The sequence below is a fragment of the Geospiza fortis genome, unplaced genomic scaffold, assembly GCF_000277835.1.
Source record: "Geospiza fortis unplaced genomic scaffold, GeoFor_1.0 scaffold206, whole genome shotgun sequence".
NCBI classification, from domain to species: Eukaryota; Metazoa; Chordata; class Aves; order Passeriformes; family Thraupidae; genus Geospiza; species Geospiza fortis.
Window position 1 is genome coordinate 10,192,779 of NW_005054311.1, and position 14,547 is coordinate 10,207,325.

At 42.6% G+C, this 14,547-nt stretch overlaps 1 protein-coding gene across 1 annotated transcript in view; it reads left to right on the forward strand.

Moving 5' to 3' along the window:
• DIPK1C (divergent protein kinase domain 1C) overlaps positions 1-13,767 on the forward strand; it is a 26,585-nt gene extending 12,818 nt beyond the window's left edge. The window contains exons 2-5 of the mRNA XM_005419390.3: positions 414-495; positions 1,035-1,178; positions 4,932-5,609; positions 11,521-13,767. Coding sequence (XP_005419447.1) covers positions 414-495; positions 1,035-1,178; positions 4,932-5,609; positions 11,521-11,736 — 1,120 coding nt within the window. The 3' untranslated portion in view covers positions 11,737-13,767. The remainder of the gene's footprint in view (positions 1-413; positions 496-1,034; positions 1,179-4,931; positions 5,610-11,520) is intronic.
• The last annotated feature ends 780 nt before the right edge of the window (positions 13,768-14,547 follow it).

The window sequence follows — 14,547 nt, forward strand, 5'->3', positions numbered from 1 at the left end:
CCTGAGGCGCACGGGCGGGCGGCTGCCTCCCTCCCTACCTCCCTGCCTCCCTACCTCCTTCCCTATCTCCCTACCTCCCTGCCTCTCTACCTCCTTCCCTATCTCCCTACCTCCCTGCCTCTCTACCTCCTTCCCTCCCTCCCTGCCTCCCTACCTCCTTCCTCCCCTCCCTGCCTCCCTCCCTCCCTGCCTCCCTGTCTCCTTCCTTCATTGCCTGCCTCTCTACCTCCTTCCCTCCCTCCCTGCCTCCCTAGCTCCTTCCCTCCCTTCCTGCCTCCCATCCCGGGGCGAGGTCAGGTGCAGGCGGCGGGCCGGATCCCGGGCGTGCGATGCGGGTGCGCTGCCTGAGCCGAGCGCTCCGAAGAGGAGGAAAGCCTTCCTCCGGATGTTTGGGAGTTTTTGTTTGTTTTTAGCCGAAAAGCTGTTCGTACAAAAGTCGTCTTTCGGAAGTGCCAGGCAGCTTGTGTTTCTTCCTTTATGGTCTGGTGGGGGCTGGTATGTAAAATGTGGTTAAAATTCAATAAAGGATTTGCAAATATTCAGTAAAGTTTCTCTTAAAAATAATAATGAACAGATTTAGGATTGTGTAGGAAACACTTTGAGAAGAGGAGCAGCGTGGGTTAATGCTTTTAGTTCAATTTTGTTTCTTAGTCAGGGTATCTGTAGTGCCAGTGGTTAGATGGCAAAGGAGGAATCCTAGTGGGAATTGAATAATCTATCACTGCAAGCAAGCAAAAACTGATCATAGATTTCCCTTAATTCTGTATAATGAAGGAAAAGCAAATGTAGGCAGCGGTCCTGATGGCATGTGTTTAATGGCAGTGAGTTCCAGTTTCAGTACCTCAGGAGCCAGATGGAAGTAGGGCTGAGCTCAGGTTTGCAGCTGTAGGAATGATTCCTGCCTCATCCTTACGTGCTCGGGAATAACACTGAGATACGGAGGTGCACGGAGCTGCCAAGCTCAGGGAGGTCCAGGTCCTTGCCATCGCAGTCACCAATAAACAGATGGACAGAGACTTGTTGCTGTTCTTCAGTTTGGAAAGCGTCAAAGGCAAGGCTTCAAAAGCACAGGGATCAGATTGCAGTCGCAAGACTGCAAAGTTGTCTCTATCCCTGAGACAGCCCAGGTTCAGACCCTCCTTGCAGAGGAAGAGGAGCTGAGATCGCTGTGCTTGACTGTGAGTAGGTGAATCATCAGTAGTATCGTTAAGGTTTGTAAGCAACAGTTTTCCCAGATGACGTTAGAAAGGGCTTGCCCTTCTAGTGGAATAATTAGAAAATGAACTTGTCTTCATCCGCCCCGGAATATGTTTTTCTGCATCTTCTGAACTTAACAGGAGTTTCACAGTTACAGAAAGTGCAACTGATCTGTGAAACAAATAACCTGATAGCTTGAGTCTCACACCTTCTATTAAGCAAAAATCAACTTCTAAGGAAAACTAATTTACTAGTCATCTCTCTCAGTAGGAGATGAGATATTTTAAGGAAGTGTGTGCAAATGCCCTTTCAAGTGGCATTTCTGAAGGTTTTATTTCCTTATTCTGAGTAAGACATAGATCTGTGCAGCTGTGTACTGCACTGAGAAGGCTAATATAGCACTGGGCAATTTGCAGAGACCAACTTTAACTCAGAAAAAGCTCTCCCCTTGCTCTTTCCTAATGCCAGTCTCATCTTCATTCACACTGAACACACTAAGCCATAGCAATCGATTTCTGTTCCCTCTGGAGAAATCAATTAATTCTGAAGCCTTCCAAACCTGGCTCTGTATTGCATTTACACAGAAGTAGTAGCTAACTAGGCAAAACATCAGTTTCAGGGCACTGATGGTGGTACAGTGAGTTATTTAAATTTATTTAAATCCTTAGCAAGGTTTACATTAATTTAAGATTTTACATTAATTTAAACCCAGCTTTTTAAACTTATCTTGATAAGTCCACTGAAGACAATAAAAAATTATGTAGCCAATTTTAATAAGATACATATGAATGAGCCCAAGCTGTGCTTGTGTGTGCATTTTTTGTGTAGTACAGCTGCTTCTTTATAAGGATTTTGGCTTAGTAGCACTTTCATATTTTAGTTTTAAGTATCTGGCACTGAAAGAAGAATCTGTGGCTTTCAAAGGTCGATCACTAGGTCAATTTAAAACTGTCTCATCAACAGATCTCAAACTTCAGTCATTAAGACAGGGATGGCAGTTAGGTTGGAGGACCATTTCTGAAATATTTCTTTAGGGAATTGATTTTTCCTTTTATCAGCAGGATGATGGACAGTCTTGTACAGTGAAGTCTGAAGTTAGTGGAAAACTTCCTGTCTTGGTAAATAATAAATGGTCCATTGTGTCATGGCAGGGTAATCCATATTACCTGCTTAAATGCTTTCAGTCCACCAAATTTGTGTTTTAATACTATAAAATGCAGGCTAGTACACTGGGGAGCACAACAGTACAAGCCATGGCAATATGATGGAAGACTGTCCTGTAAAACTATGTGTTTAGAATGGATGTAAGGGTCAAATAATTGCTACAAGATGAACTACCAGTGCAAACTGTGCCTAAAAGGCTGATAGGAAATGGTTCAATCTTCTTGATTGCTTCCTTGAGGAAGTCTTTTTGAAAGCCTTGCTTGCCTTTGTGACCAGCTGAGAATGCACTTCTGAAGGCTGATCTGTGTTTCATCACTGTGAGACCACAGCTCTTTGGTCAAGTCCTCTTTCACAGATCCCAGTTTGCAAAACACTGCACAAGTTCATTGTAAGAAGAATTTGATCCAACACTGTTTGTCAGATACTAGGTTAATAATCAAATAATTATAGCTTCAACTGAAAAAACAGCAGAAAAGTCCTAAATAGCAACGAGGTTCAAAAGGGACCTGTCTCCTCTGCCTGTGAAATCTGACTCTTCTTTTTTCACAACGACTTTTTTTTCACTAATGCCATTAAGAATGACGTGATGTCAACACAGGAAAATAAGCTGTGCCTTGACATGTTTGGCTACAGGTCATGGGCATGTGTTCTTTTAGATGCCAGAAGTCCATGTGCATGTGAACCCTCTAAGAATGAACCACAGTAAAATTGTCCACAGGGGCAAGTGTCCACCCATGTGAACCCAATTACATGACTAAGTCCTATCTTCTCTTACTGTACAAGAAGAGAATTAGATTGTGATCTGTCAATAGAGTTTTAAATGTGCTTATACTTACAATCCAAAGAAACCCTGAAAAATTCCTTCTGTTTGTAATTTTCTTTCTAAAATTGCTTAGAGCTCCAGATGGTAAGAACTGCTAACCTACTTTTGTTGAGAAAACTACATTTCCTACTGAAAAAGGTAGAGTAAAATTGTATTACATTAGTAGGAGTAAATTTTCAAAAGCAAGAACATTGATCTGCATGCTCTGTAGTCTGCAGATCTGAGTCTGAGTTAGTCTCAGAAGTCTGAGTGAATCTCTTTAGTCATCCTGGTGTGGATGAGAATGCAGATGTGTATGTCCATGCATGGACTCAGTGTCCAGTCACTCATGCAAGAATTTGCCTACCTGACTCTCCTTGCTGGCACTGAGTATTCCCACTTTGGCTGTGGGAACATCAGAATATAAATAAATTTTATGTCTCTCTGAACTGCCCTCAGTGACCTGTTTCTGTCAACTGATCACCATTCTTGGATTTTGGACTTAATCCTCCACCCATTCCCTGGTGTGTTGCTTAAGGCTGGACTCTAAGTGTTGCTTGGCATCAGAACATATTCCTCTGATGTGCACACCTCAGGGACTGTCCCAAGAAAATACATTGCTTGAATGCTATGGTCACGTTCCTCGTGTAACAGCCAGTCACAACTGAGGTGGGGCTCAGGTGGCCACTGCAAGTTCTGCACGTGCAGGGGGGACCTGCCAGTTCGTTTAAATGAAGGTTCAAATGCCAGAAAGCAATGGAGGTGGATGACACTGTCAAGCTGCCTCACAGATGTTTGGTTTTCTACACCATCCCCTCTATTCCCCTTTCACCACAGACCTCTGATCATCCCCTCTACTGAGGGACCCAAAGCAGTCCCTACAGCTGCACTTCTGGATGACCATAGGAATACATCAACTGCCTCCACTTTTGGAAATGATATTATAGAAATTCTGGCTTGAGAGAAGAACTGGTGAGGGAATCCTTACTGTTCTTGCACTAATTTCCATTGACCACTTAACTATCAAGCAGCAGTTCCCTTGTTTCCAAAGACTGATTTCTTTCCAGTTAATAAAGATTAAATATTGAAGCAATTAATATTAAAATGTCACTTCTGATAACTACATATAAACCCTGGAGAGTCATTGTGTTCTGCAGCATTTACATACTCAAAAATTCTGAAAGTTCTTGGTCCAAAACTCATTAAATGAAACCTCTGTGTTTTCTTGTGATACAGGAGGAGTTTATCACAGCTTCTTCACAGTATGTTGAGTGCAAGGCTGAAACATGCAGAGCTGTGGAATGTCCCAGAAATCCAGCTACACATGAGTTTTCCTTTAGTTTTAGTGGCAACGTCTAAGCTATGCTGCCCTGAACCTTCCAGAGAAGTGCTGCATTACCGCGTGCCTTAAAGAGTTACACCCCATAATCATACACAGCACAGCCCAAGTGTTTAGAGTTTGTCCCACTGAACTCATATGTGTAAAAAGTTTCAGATTGACAGGTCATCCAGTCCCTTTCCTTGTCCCTGAAAAGCTTGCCCTTTACCATCCCCATAATCCCTGTTTTGAAGGAAAACTCTCCTAATAATAGATCTCTAGAGACTTCTGAAAAACCATTGAATGACCCAAGAGTTGTAGGTGTGTGTTTGCAGTTCCATGACTGCTGCAATCCTCTCAAGCTTAGGACTGTTGCTCATTATTTGTCTTTCTTCTGCATGGTCCATAGGGGTATGGTTCTGCTATGAATATTCTGCTCTTTCACTCCAGTGCCTCGACTACAGCAGCGGAGCCCTGACTGGGGACCTCTGTGAAGACCTGTGTGTGGCGCAGAAGCTGGTGTACAAACACTGCCTTTACTATGACAGAGGTAAGAAGGTCATCCAGGCTGATTGGAGAGGCCAGCCCATCATACTGAAATCTAAAAAAGAAAGCTTTTCAAGCTACCAGCACCTCAGTATGCTGGAGGAGGTGGAAACACAGGATATCCCTGAAACAGAGCTTCTGCTTATGGTGGCTTTGGAGGTCAAAAATGCCCTGGGGCTAGAACTGTCTAACAATACCATGGGGCCCCTGTGGACAAGGAAGAAGGGACCACGTTGGAAAGCACAGGTGGCCAGCATGTGGTCCTTGCTCCAGCAGGAAGAATATATCTACTTCAGTTTGCTGCAGGACTTCAGCAAACATGTGCTACGAATTATTGGCTCTTGTGGACACTTTTATGCTGTGGAGTATCTCACAGCTGGACATGCCTGGCACAAAACTCTTTTTCCCTTGGAAAACGTGATGGGCCCCTCCCTTACTGGCCACAGAAGCAGGGTGAGAGCCATCATTGACATTGCACTCAGCTTTCTGGACATGGTGCAGCACTTTGATAATGATTTCTCTCACCGCCTTCACCTGTGCGACATCAAACCAGAAAACTTCGCTATCAGGCACGATCTCACGGTAAGTTGGGCCTTTGGGGTGGTGGACCTCAGGAACTTGAGGTCAAATTCTAGTCTGAAAGTGACTGTAAAAATGACACTTCCCTCCTTGTACAGCTTTTGGCTAAGTTTTTGCAAAGCTAATGAATTTACAAGCATCAAGGGAGATTCTCTGCTGCTTTTCCTCGCTGTAATGTGTACAGCCACATTTTTGGAGCACTAAATCCTGCTGCTTATTTTGAAAACTTCTTGCTCGCTTCTGTTTTGTATCACTTCTTCAAAGGCACCAGTGCAAGGTCCCTTGGATGTGGTGAGAGATGCCTCCTGGAGACAAGGGGAATTCAAAAGCTCTAAAACGAAGCTGTAATTTGAGTCATATTTCTGGTAGTGATGCTGAAATGAAAAAACTATGAATTTGAAAGCTAAGGCTGAATTCACAGTCTGACACAAGGACAACTCCCCACATCCAAACTCACATATTTGTGCTTCGGTGGTCAGCTTACCTGGTCTGGAAATTATGCAATGACAGCAACACGAAACTCCTTGCTACTGTCACTCTTTGACTTCTCATGGTGCAGCTGTAACTCAGACCTGATAGCTGTTATATTTTCTAAGTAGTAGTGCAGCTCACATTTGTTCTATGCACAGAAATTCCTCTGGTTTTGGTTGGAATTTTGTCTACAGATTGGAGGTATCTTGCAGTGAGTGTTTGAACTAGGCCCTCAATTTTCAGTGTCATCCGTGGAGTTTCTGCACTCTGAGCGAATGTAAAGCATTTTCAGGGACTTTATTTTTAGTACTCACTGAGTGTTAATGGAACACTTGTATCTTCGGAGTACTAGACAAACACTACCTAAACATAGAGCCATTAAGAGCAATTAGAGTGTTTCCCCTTCACCCTTCCCTCCCCTCCCATTGTTTATTCAGGTGCAATACAGCAGCTGAGCAGGGAATGGGTGAGGAGCTACAGCAAGAAACTAAAGCAAGCTGTACCACTATTTAGGCAAAGCAGGAATTCCTCAAGGCAGGCTTTGCCCATCTTCCTCAGTTACACAGGGCTGTGGCTGCCTGTGGCTGAGCACAGGCCAGAGCATCTGTTTCACGACCTACTTACGGGAACATAGATTCCATTTAGGGAAAGGGGATGAATACTGGATGTGTCTTCTCTTCTGAGTCCTTCTGGTGAGGCTTGCTTTGCCAGGATCTTCCAGCAATGCATCCTCTTTTTTGTCTCTTCTGTTTGTTTTAAGCAACTTTTTCACTTGCTGGTTTCTTGTATAGGATAATAAAAAACCTCACAATTGTACCACTATTCCTCATTCGAGTAATGAGACTTCTAATGCCCAAAGAAACGTACTTGGAATGCAATAGTTTTACTTTGAGGATTATTTTCATGTGGTGGGGATAAGCCTCTAGCCTTCACATGCTTTCCTGCAGCACAGAGAGGAGCTGTCTGGTAGATCGTCCAGGAGAAATTTAAGCTGCCATGGAGCCACATAAGGTACAGAGTTAGAAGGAGGTTTAGATGAATGCACAGTGCTCTGGGAGAGCTTCCTCTTTCGCCAATACTTCAGAGAAACCTGGAAAAATTACAGGACATTAAACATGACTTTAAATCCAGTCATGAGCCAAGTTGGGTCCTTCCTCTATTTCCTTGGGTACTTTTTTCATCAGCTCTGATCATAGAAAAGCCCACCAAAACATAGCTGTTTACAGGCAGAGTGTCAGCCAGATGTGTCTTCACAGGGTCTAGCTGGATGCCCACACATTTTTGTAAAAGAATTTCAGTGAAGTCACTGAACCCTTTGGCAGCCAGGGAACTGGGGCTGTTTTTCCTAGTGGAGCAATGTAGATTGTCAAATGTGCTGGCAAAGACCCCATCTGGGAGGTGGAACAGTGATGCTGAAACTGGGGAAACTCTGCACTTCTTCCACTGTCTCTTCTCCAAAGAAGCGAACAGCAAAACCACAGAAAGTTTTAGGAAGTAAAGAACCAAAAAAAAAATTTAAAAATTTTCCTGTCCAAACATGTAAAATTCCTTAGGCTACATTATCATTATAGAGCTCTCCAAAATGCTTAAAAATACTTATGTTTTTAAGATATGCCTCATCTCTGTAAGAATTTTCCCTATGGAAAAAGGAGTAGAACAAAATGAAGATTAGATTCTGTTCTTTATTTTGCCTGTGGAAGGTTTATTTGGCCTTCTACCAAACCAGACATCTTTAGTTCCTGGGGTTGATCCAGTTGCTGTTCCAGTCACACTGTTCATCTTCTCCTGTTACTTGGGAGGTCGAATCTGAAAAATAAAACTATATCATTTGAGCCCAAGTAACTCTGCTTTGCTCTTTTCTTTTCTTTTCTTTTCTTTTCTTTTCTTTTCTTTTCTTTTCTTTTCTTTTCTTTTCTTTTCTTTTCTTTTCTTTTCTTTTCTTTTCTTTTCTTTTCTTTTCTTTTCTTTTCTTTTCTTTTCTTTTCTTTTCTTTTCTTTTCTTTTCTTTTCTTTTCTTTTCTTTTCTTTTCTTTTCTTTTCTTTTCTTTTCTTTTCTTTTCTTTTCTTTTCTTTTCTTTTCTTTTCTTTTCTCTTCTCTTCTCTTCTCTTCTCTTCTCTTCTCTTCTCTTCTCTTCTCTTCTCTTCTCTCTTCTTCTCTTCTCTCTTCTTCTCTTCTCTTCTCTTCTCTCTTCTTCTCTTCTCTCTTCTTCTCTTCTCTTCTCTTCTCTCTTCTTCTCTTCTCTCTTCTTCTCTTCTCTTCTCTTCTCTCTTCTTCTCTTCTCTTCTCTTCTCTTCTCTTCTCTTCTCTTCTCTTCTCTTCTCTTCTCTTCTCTTCTCTCTTCTCTCTTCTCTTTTCTCTTCTCTCTTCTCTTCTCTTCTCTTCTCTTCTCTTCTCTTCTCTTCTCTTCTCTTCTCTTCTCTTCTCTTCTCTTCTCTTCTCTTCTCTCTTCTCTCTTCTCTTTTCTCTTCTCTCTTCTCTTCTCTTCTCTTCTCTTCTCTTCTCTTCTCTTCTCTTCTCTTCTCTTCTCTTCTCTTCTCTTCTCTTCTCTTCTCTCTTCTCTCTTCTCTTTTCTCTTCTCTCTTCTCTTCTCTTCTCTTCTCTTCTCTTCTCTTCTCTTCTCTTCTCTTCTCTTCTCTTCTCTTCTCTTCTCTTCTCTTCTCTCTTCTCTCTTCTCTTTTCTCTTCTCTCTTCTCTTCTCTTCTCTTCTCTTCTCTTCTCTTCTCTTCTCTTCTCTTCTCTTCTCTTCTCTTCTCTTCTCTTCTCTTCTCTCTTCTCTCTTCTCTTTTCTCTTCTCTCTTCTCTTCTCTTCTCTTCTCTTCTCTTCTCTTCTCTTCTCTTCTCTTCTCTTCTCTTCTCTTCTCTTCTCTTCTCTTCTCTCTTCTCTCTTCTCTTTTCTCTTCTCTCTTCTCTTCTCTTCTCTTCTCTTCTCTTCTCTTCTCTTCTCTTCTCTTCTCTTCTCTTCTCTTCTCTTCTCTTCTCTTCTCTCTTCTCTCTTCTCTTTTCTCTTCTCTCTTCTCTTCTCTTCTCTTCTCTTCTCTTCTCTTCTCTTCTCTTCTCTTCTCTTCTCTTCTCTTCTCTTCTCTTCTCTTCTCTCTTCTCTCTTCTCTTTTCTCTTCTCTCTTCTCTTCTCTTCTCTTCTCTTCTCTTCTCTTCTCTTCTCTTCTCTTCTCTTCTCTTCTCTTCTCTTCTCTTCTCTTCTCTCTTCTCTCTTCTCTTTTCTCTTCTCTCTTCTCTTCTCTTCTCTTCTCTTCTCTTCTCTTCTCTTCTCTTCTCTTCTCTTCTCTTCTCTTCTCTTCTCTTCTCTTCTCTCTTCTCTCTTCTCTTTTCTCTTCTCTCTTCTCTTCTCTTCTCTTCTCTTCTCTTCTCTTCTCTTCTCTTCTCTTCTCTTCTCTTCTCTTCTCTTCTCTTCTCTTCTCTCTTCTCTCTTCTCTTTTCTCTTCTCTCTTCTCTTCTCTTCTCTTCTCTTCTCTTCTCTTCTCTTCTCTTCTCTTCTCTTCTCTTCTCTTCTCTTCTCTTCTCTTCTCTCTTCTCTCTTCTCTTTTCTCTTCTCTCTTCTCTTCTCTTCTCTTCTCTTCTCTTCTCTTCTCTTCTCTTCTCTTCTCTTCTCTTCTCTTCTCTTCTCTTCTCTTCTCTCTTCTCTCTTCTCTTTTCTGGGCAGGGGCTTAGCACTCCCTGTCTCCACTGACAGTAAACTCACATTCTTGAGTTGCACTTCAAATGCTGTATTCATTTCTGGGCCCCTCACTTCAACAAAGACATTGAGGTGCTGGAGAATGTCCAGAGAAGGGCAATGGAGTGATGAAGGGTCTGGAGCACAAGTCTTGCAAGGAGTGGCTGAGGGAGCTGGAGATGTTTAGGCTGGAAAAAAGGAGGCTCAGGGACATCTTATTGCTCTTGGTAACTACCTGAAAGGAGGATGCAGTGAGGTGCATCTGTTCTCCCAAGTAAGGAGTAGTAGGACAAGACAAAATGACACCAAATTGCACCAGGGAGGATTTAGGTTGAATATGAGGAAAAATTCCTGAAAGAGTGGTGTCAAGCATTGGAAAAGGCTGCCCAGGGAAATGGTGGAATCACTGTCCCTAAGTGTTAAAAAAAACTTGTAGATGTGGCACTTGGGACATGATTTAGTGATAGACTTGGCAGTGCTGAATTGACACTTGGACTCAATTATCTTAAAAGTCTTTTCCAACCTTGGTGATGCTGTGATTCTGTGAAAGTTGAGGCTGTCCAAGTGTAAGCAGTGGTTGTGATTCTCCACTCTACAAATGTAGTGTGTGGGGGTGTACTGGAAATGGGTGTCCATGGGGTTCTTGGCTTTGGGATGAGGTGTCTCACAGCTCACCCAGTTTGTGTTGGTGGGAGGCACTGGCAAAAAACAAGCTACACACCCCCAGAAAGGCTGGGGGGGTTGTAGCTTGTTGGCCTTTTGCCTGCTTCTCTCACCCCCTCACCCTCACCACTCATTATGCAGAATCATAGGATTATTTAGGTTGGAAAACACCTTTAAGATCATCAAGTACAACTGTTAACTCAACACTGCCAAGTCCATCAATAGATCATTCCTCTAGTGTCACATCTACACATCTTTTAAATATTCCAGAGACAATAACTCATCTAATTCCTTGGGCAGCTTGTTCCAATGCTTGACAACCATTTTGGTAAAGAAATTTTTCCTAATATCCAATCTAAACCTCCCCTGGCACAACTTGAGTCATTTACCCTTGTATTGCTTGTGACCTGGGAGCAGAGGCTGATCTTCACCTGACTACAACCTCCTTTCAGGTACATATAGAGGGCTATAAGGTCCTCCCTCAGCATCCCCTTTCCCAAACTAAACAACCCCAGCCCCCCCAGCCACTCCTAAGATGTGTGAAGTGCAGAAGCAGCCTGAGAAGGGCCATCCCTTAGCTGGAACATTGCCTTTATGGATACTCCTTTCCTATATCTCCCTCTTTGAATGGCTAAAGGCACTTTGGATTCAGATGACATTTTGCTATAGTCCCAGGGAAGCAGCAGGGCATTAGTGGTAGCTCCTGAAACACAATGATCTGCTCTGTTGAATTTGCAGGCAATCCCAACACAGGAAGAGATGAGAATCTTGGTTCCATGTTTCAGAAGGCTGATTTATTATTTTATGATAGATATTATATTAAAACTAGACTAAAAGAATAGAAGAAAGGATTTCATCAGAAGGCCAGCAAGGAATAGAAAGGAATGATAATAAAATCTTGTGACTGCTCACAGCCTCGACACAGGTGGCTGTCATTGGTCATCAAGCAAAAACAATTTCACATGCTGGGTAAACAATACTCCATATCACATTCCAAAGCAGCAAAACATGGAGAAGCTGAAGCTTCTCAGCTTCTCAGGAAAAAAGATCCTAATGAAAGGATTTTTCATAAAATATGTCTGTGACACTGCTCTTTTTTCTTTGCCCAGGTCATTTGTGACAAGATATTCCGTCGCTGGTTTTCCCCAAGTCTCAGAGGAGCGCTGGTCTCCCTGCCCCTGCAGCTGCAGCTGCAGAAAGCCGTGCAGGAGTGTGCTCAGCCGGGGCACACGGGTGCCATGGGGCACCAGAGGGCTCTGAAATCCCTCTCGGAGCTCTACCACCTGCTGAGGGTCACCCAGCGAGAGCTGCAAGGGCCAGAGTAGGCACAAAGGGCAGAACTGCAAAGGCCACACCGCAGTCTCTCTGCCATCCCTCCTAACCCTGGATTTTACAGCACAGAGATTGCTTTTCTGCTATGCAAATGAAGTTCATAGCTGCAGGTGCAGCACGTCCTGATAATATCCTCCAAAATGTTAAATTGCTTTACATTACTTGGATTCTGTTCTTGCTTGTTCTCCTGAGGAAGCACTACCCCTCTCCATCAGCATACAGCACATCCTTCTGGGCTGCAGTCACTGCTCAGACAGCATCTGTCTGTGTGTGGTGCTCAGAGGATGCACTGACAGAAGAAAAGTGTAAGTGCAGCAAAACTTGATCAGTAATTAAAAGAATGGGTGGGTGGGTGTGAATAAGTACGTGCATGGTGTTTGTTTTAGTTTCTCTGTCAAATGGGGTGGGTTTTTACAGTAGATACAGAGCATTTTGTGTGAGGAAAAAAAGGGGGGGGGATCTCAAACAGGGAAATGTGCTGTCACACAAGGAAAGAGTTGCTTTTGCACTAAGCAATCCTTCCTGATGGCCCCAAATGCATTTTCTCTGGGCCATTGCATTACCTGTGCCATTGCTGACTATTTTGGGGAAAAATTATATAAAGGTACTTTGGACTTTTCTAGGGCAAAATAATTATACCCCTGCTGAGCTCCCATGTGGGTACTCATATTCTGCAGTGAAGAGGTATGAATAATGCTACTGGATTTTCCCATGTGAACAAGCCCTCAGGCACTTGTACATCAGAGCACTTGATAAGAAGCACTCCTTTGCCAGAGAGCAGAATTGCCCAGGAATGTCAACAATCTGTCCTTTGCACAGAACAATATCCAGATGCGGAGTTTTCTTCCATGGTATTTTCTTAATTAACAAAAGGAAAATTTTTTGTACAAATTCATTATCTTGCAATCAGTTACGCAAATAAAGATCTCTAGATTAACTTAAAAACATTAACTTTGCCTTTCAAATACCCCACAAACAGGAATCCTAGCAGCCTATGGCAGCCCTCAGTTGGAGGAATTAATTTTAAGACTGCTGAGACTGGTTTGTGGATGTGAGACATGTACCAACACTTAATCTGCTCCATCTTTATGTCCCTCAGCCTTACGGCAGCTGTGAAGCCTGTGAGCGCTAATTAGAATAAACTTTCCATTTCTGGAGTGGTTCTTTAAAGTAAAGACTGCCTGTGACCAGAAAAATGGGAGCTGTTGAGGAGACCTTGACCCCTTAAAACCTAGCTCAAATTTTCAGGCTGGTGCTAGTGTGTTTTTATATATATGTTTCTTGCAATAAGCTATCATAGTTTTAAAAATCATGCAAGCCCTGAAGAAACTCACAGCAAGAACGAGGTCAGATGCTTTGCCTGGACCTGGACAAGCTGCTGCTAAGCTGGAGCTCTAGCTTAGCAGATCCTGAATGGTAAAGCTGCTCTCAGTCCACGCTTCTCCTTTAACCAGGCAGGCAAAGAATGCTTCAATACTTTAAGATCATTCTTTGCAAAAGCAGGAAGGCAAAGCAGAATAAGAAGAAACATGAATTCCAGAACTAACCCTGTTACAAAGTCATTAAATAGATGGAGAAAATATTTAAGGACAGAATCAGATTGTGGCAAAGGAGTGAGGATAGGTAAAGTATCAGTTAGAGAGAAGACAAGAAAAGATAGATGAAGGGAAAATAGAAAAAAGAAAATAAGTAAAAAATACATCAGCCTTTGTAGAAACATGATTTATGATGCAAGATTCAATGAAGTGATATTTAGTCTGGGGAAGAAGAGGCTGAAGATAAACATGATAACTCTCTTCAAAAACTGAAAAAGGTTGCTAAAAAGAGAATAGAAGAGAACTTCCCTGTCCAGATTTCCTTGGTGGATATGACCAGCAATGATCTTAAACTGTAGCAAGGAAGAAAACAGGTAAGACATTTGCTACAGGCTTTCTGATAGAAAGAAACAATGAAGACAAGACACAAATCATCTGGGAAATATTCAGACTTCACAAATTGTGGTTTTTAACTCCAGGCAAGAGTGAGTGTCTGTCAGGAATTATTTACATGACTTCAGACTTCACAAATTGTGTTTTTTAACTCCAGGCAAGAGTGTCTGTCAGGAATTATTTACATGAAGTTAAGTAGGTGATGATGCCTTGAGGTAGTCTTTACCTCCAAGTCATGTGATTATGTTATCGCCAGTTAGCATTTGTGCTTTCGTGACACAAATCAATTTTTGTGCTCCCTCACAACAAATCCCTCCTTCCTGATCCTTGCTATATCAGGAGGGACTTAATTTAAATCCCAAATGCTGCTGGGGAACCTGAAGCTATTATATATCATTGCGTTCCTGTTTCCCTTGTCCCATTCTTTCCTCCTTCCCAAGCTCAGAGGGCACCTTCAGGGAAAAGCAGGTATTGCACAGACTCTCGGTGCTTTGCAGCAGAGTCAGGCTCCCCCATGGCAGGGATCCCCTTCCCATTTCCAGGTTTGCATTTCAGACAGGATAAATTTCTGTTGGGTGGGATATTCCACTTTAAAAACAGGTGGAAAAAAACACAGTGAAATGAAAACTGGTGGCAGCCAAATGCTGGTGGAATGTGACTCCTCAGAAGATCCTTTTTCCTTGGCAGGATTTAGGAAGGGAAGCTGCCTTTGACAGATTTCTCCAAACCCTTCAGGGCCTGGCTGCAGCCACCTCCACCTGGCAGGGACCTCCTTCCCCCACACCACACTTTCCCAGGACATTAGGTTTCACTTCTTTTCAGGATACAGAGAAACCTCAGAAACCTCTCAAGATCAACACAATTGGGTTATTTGTC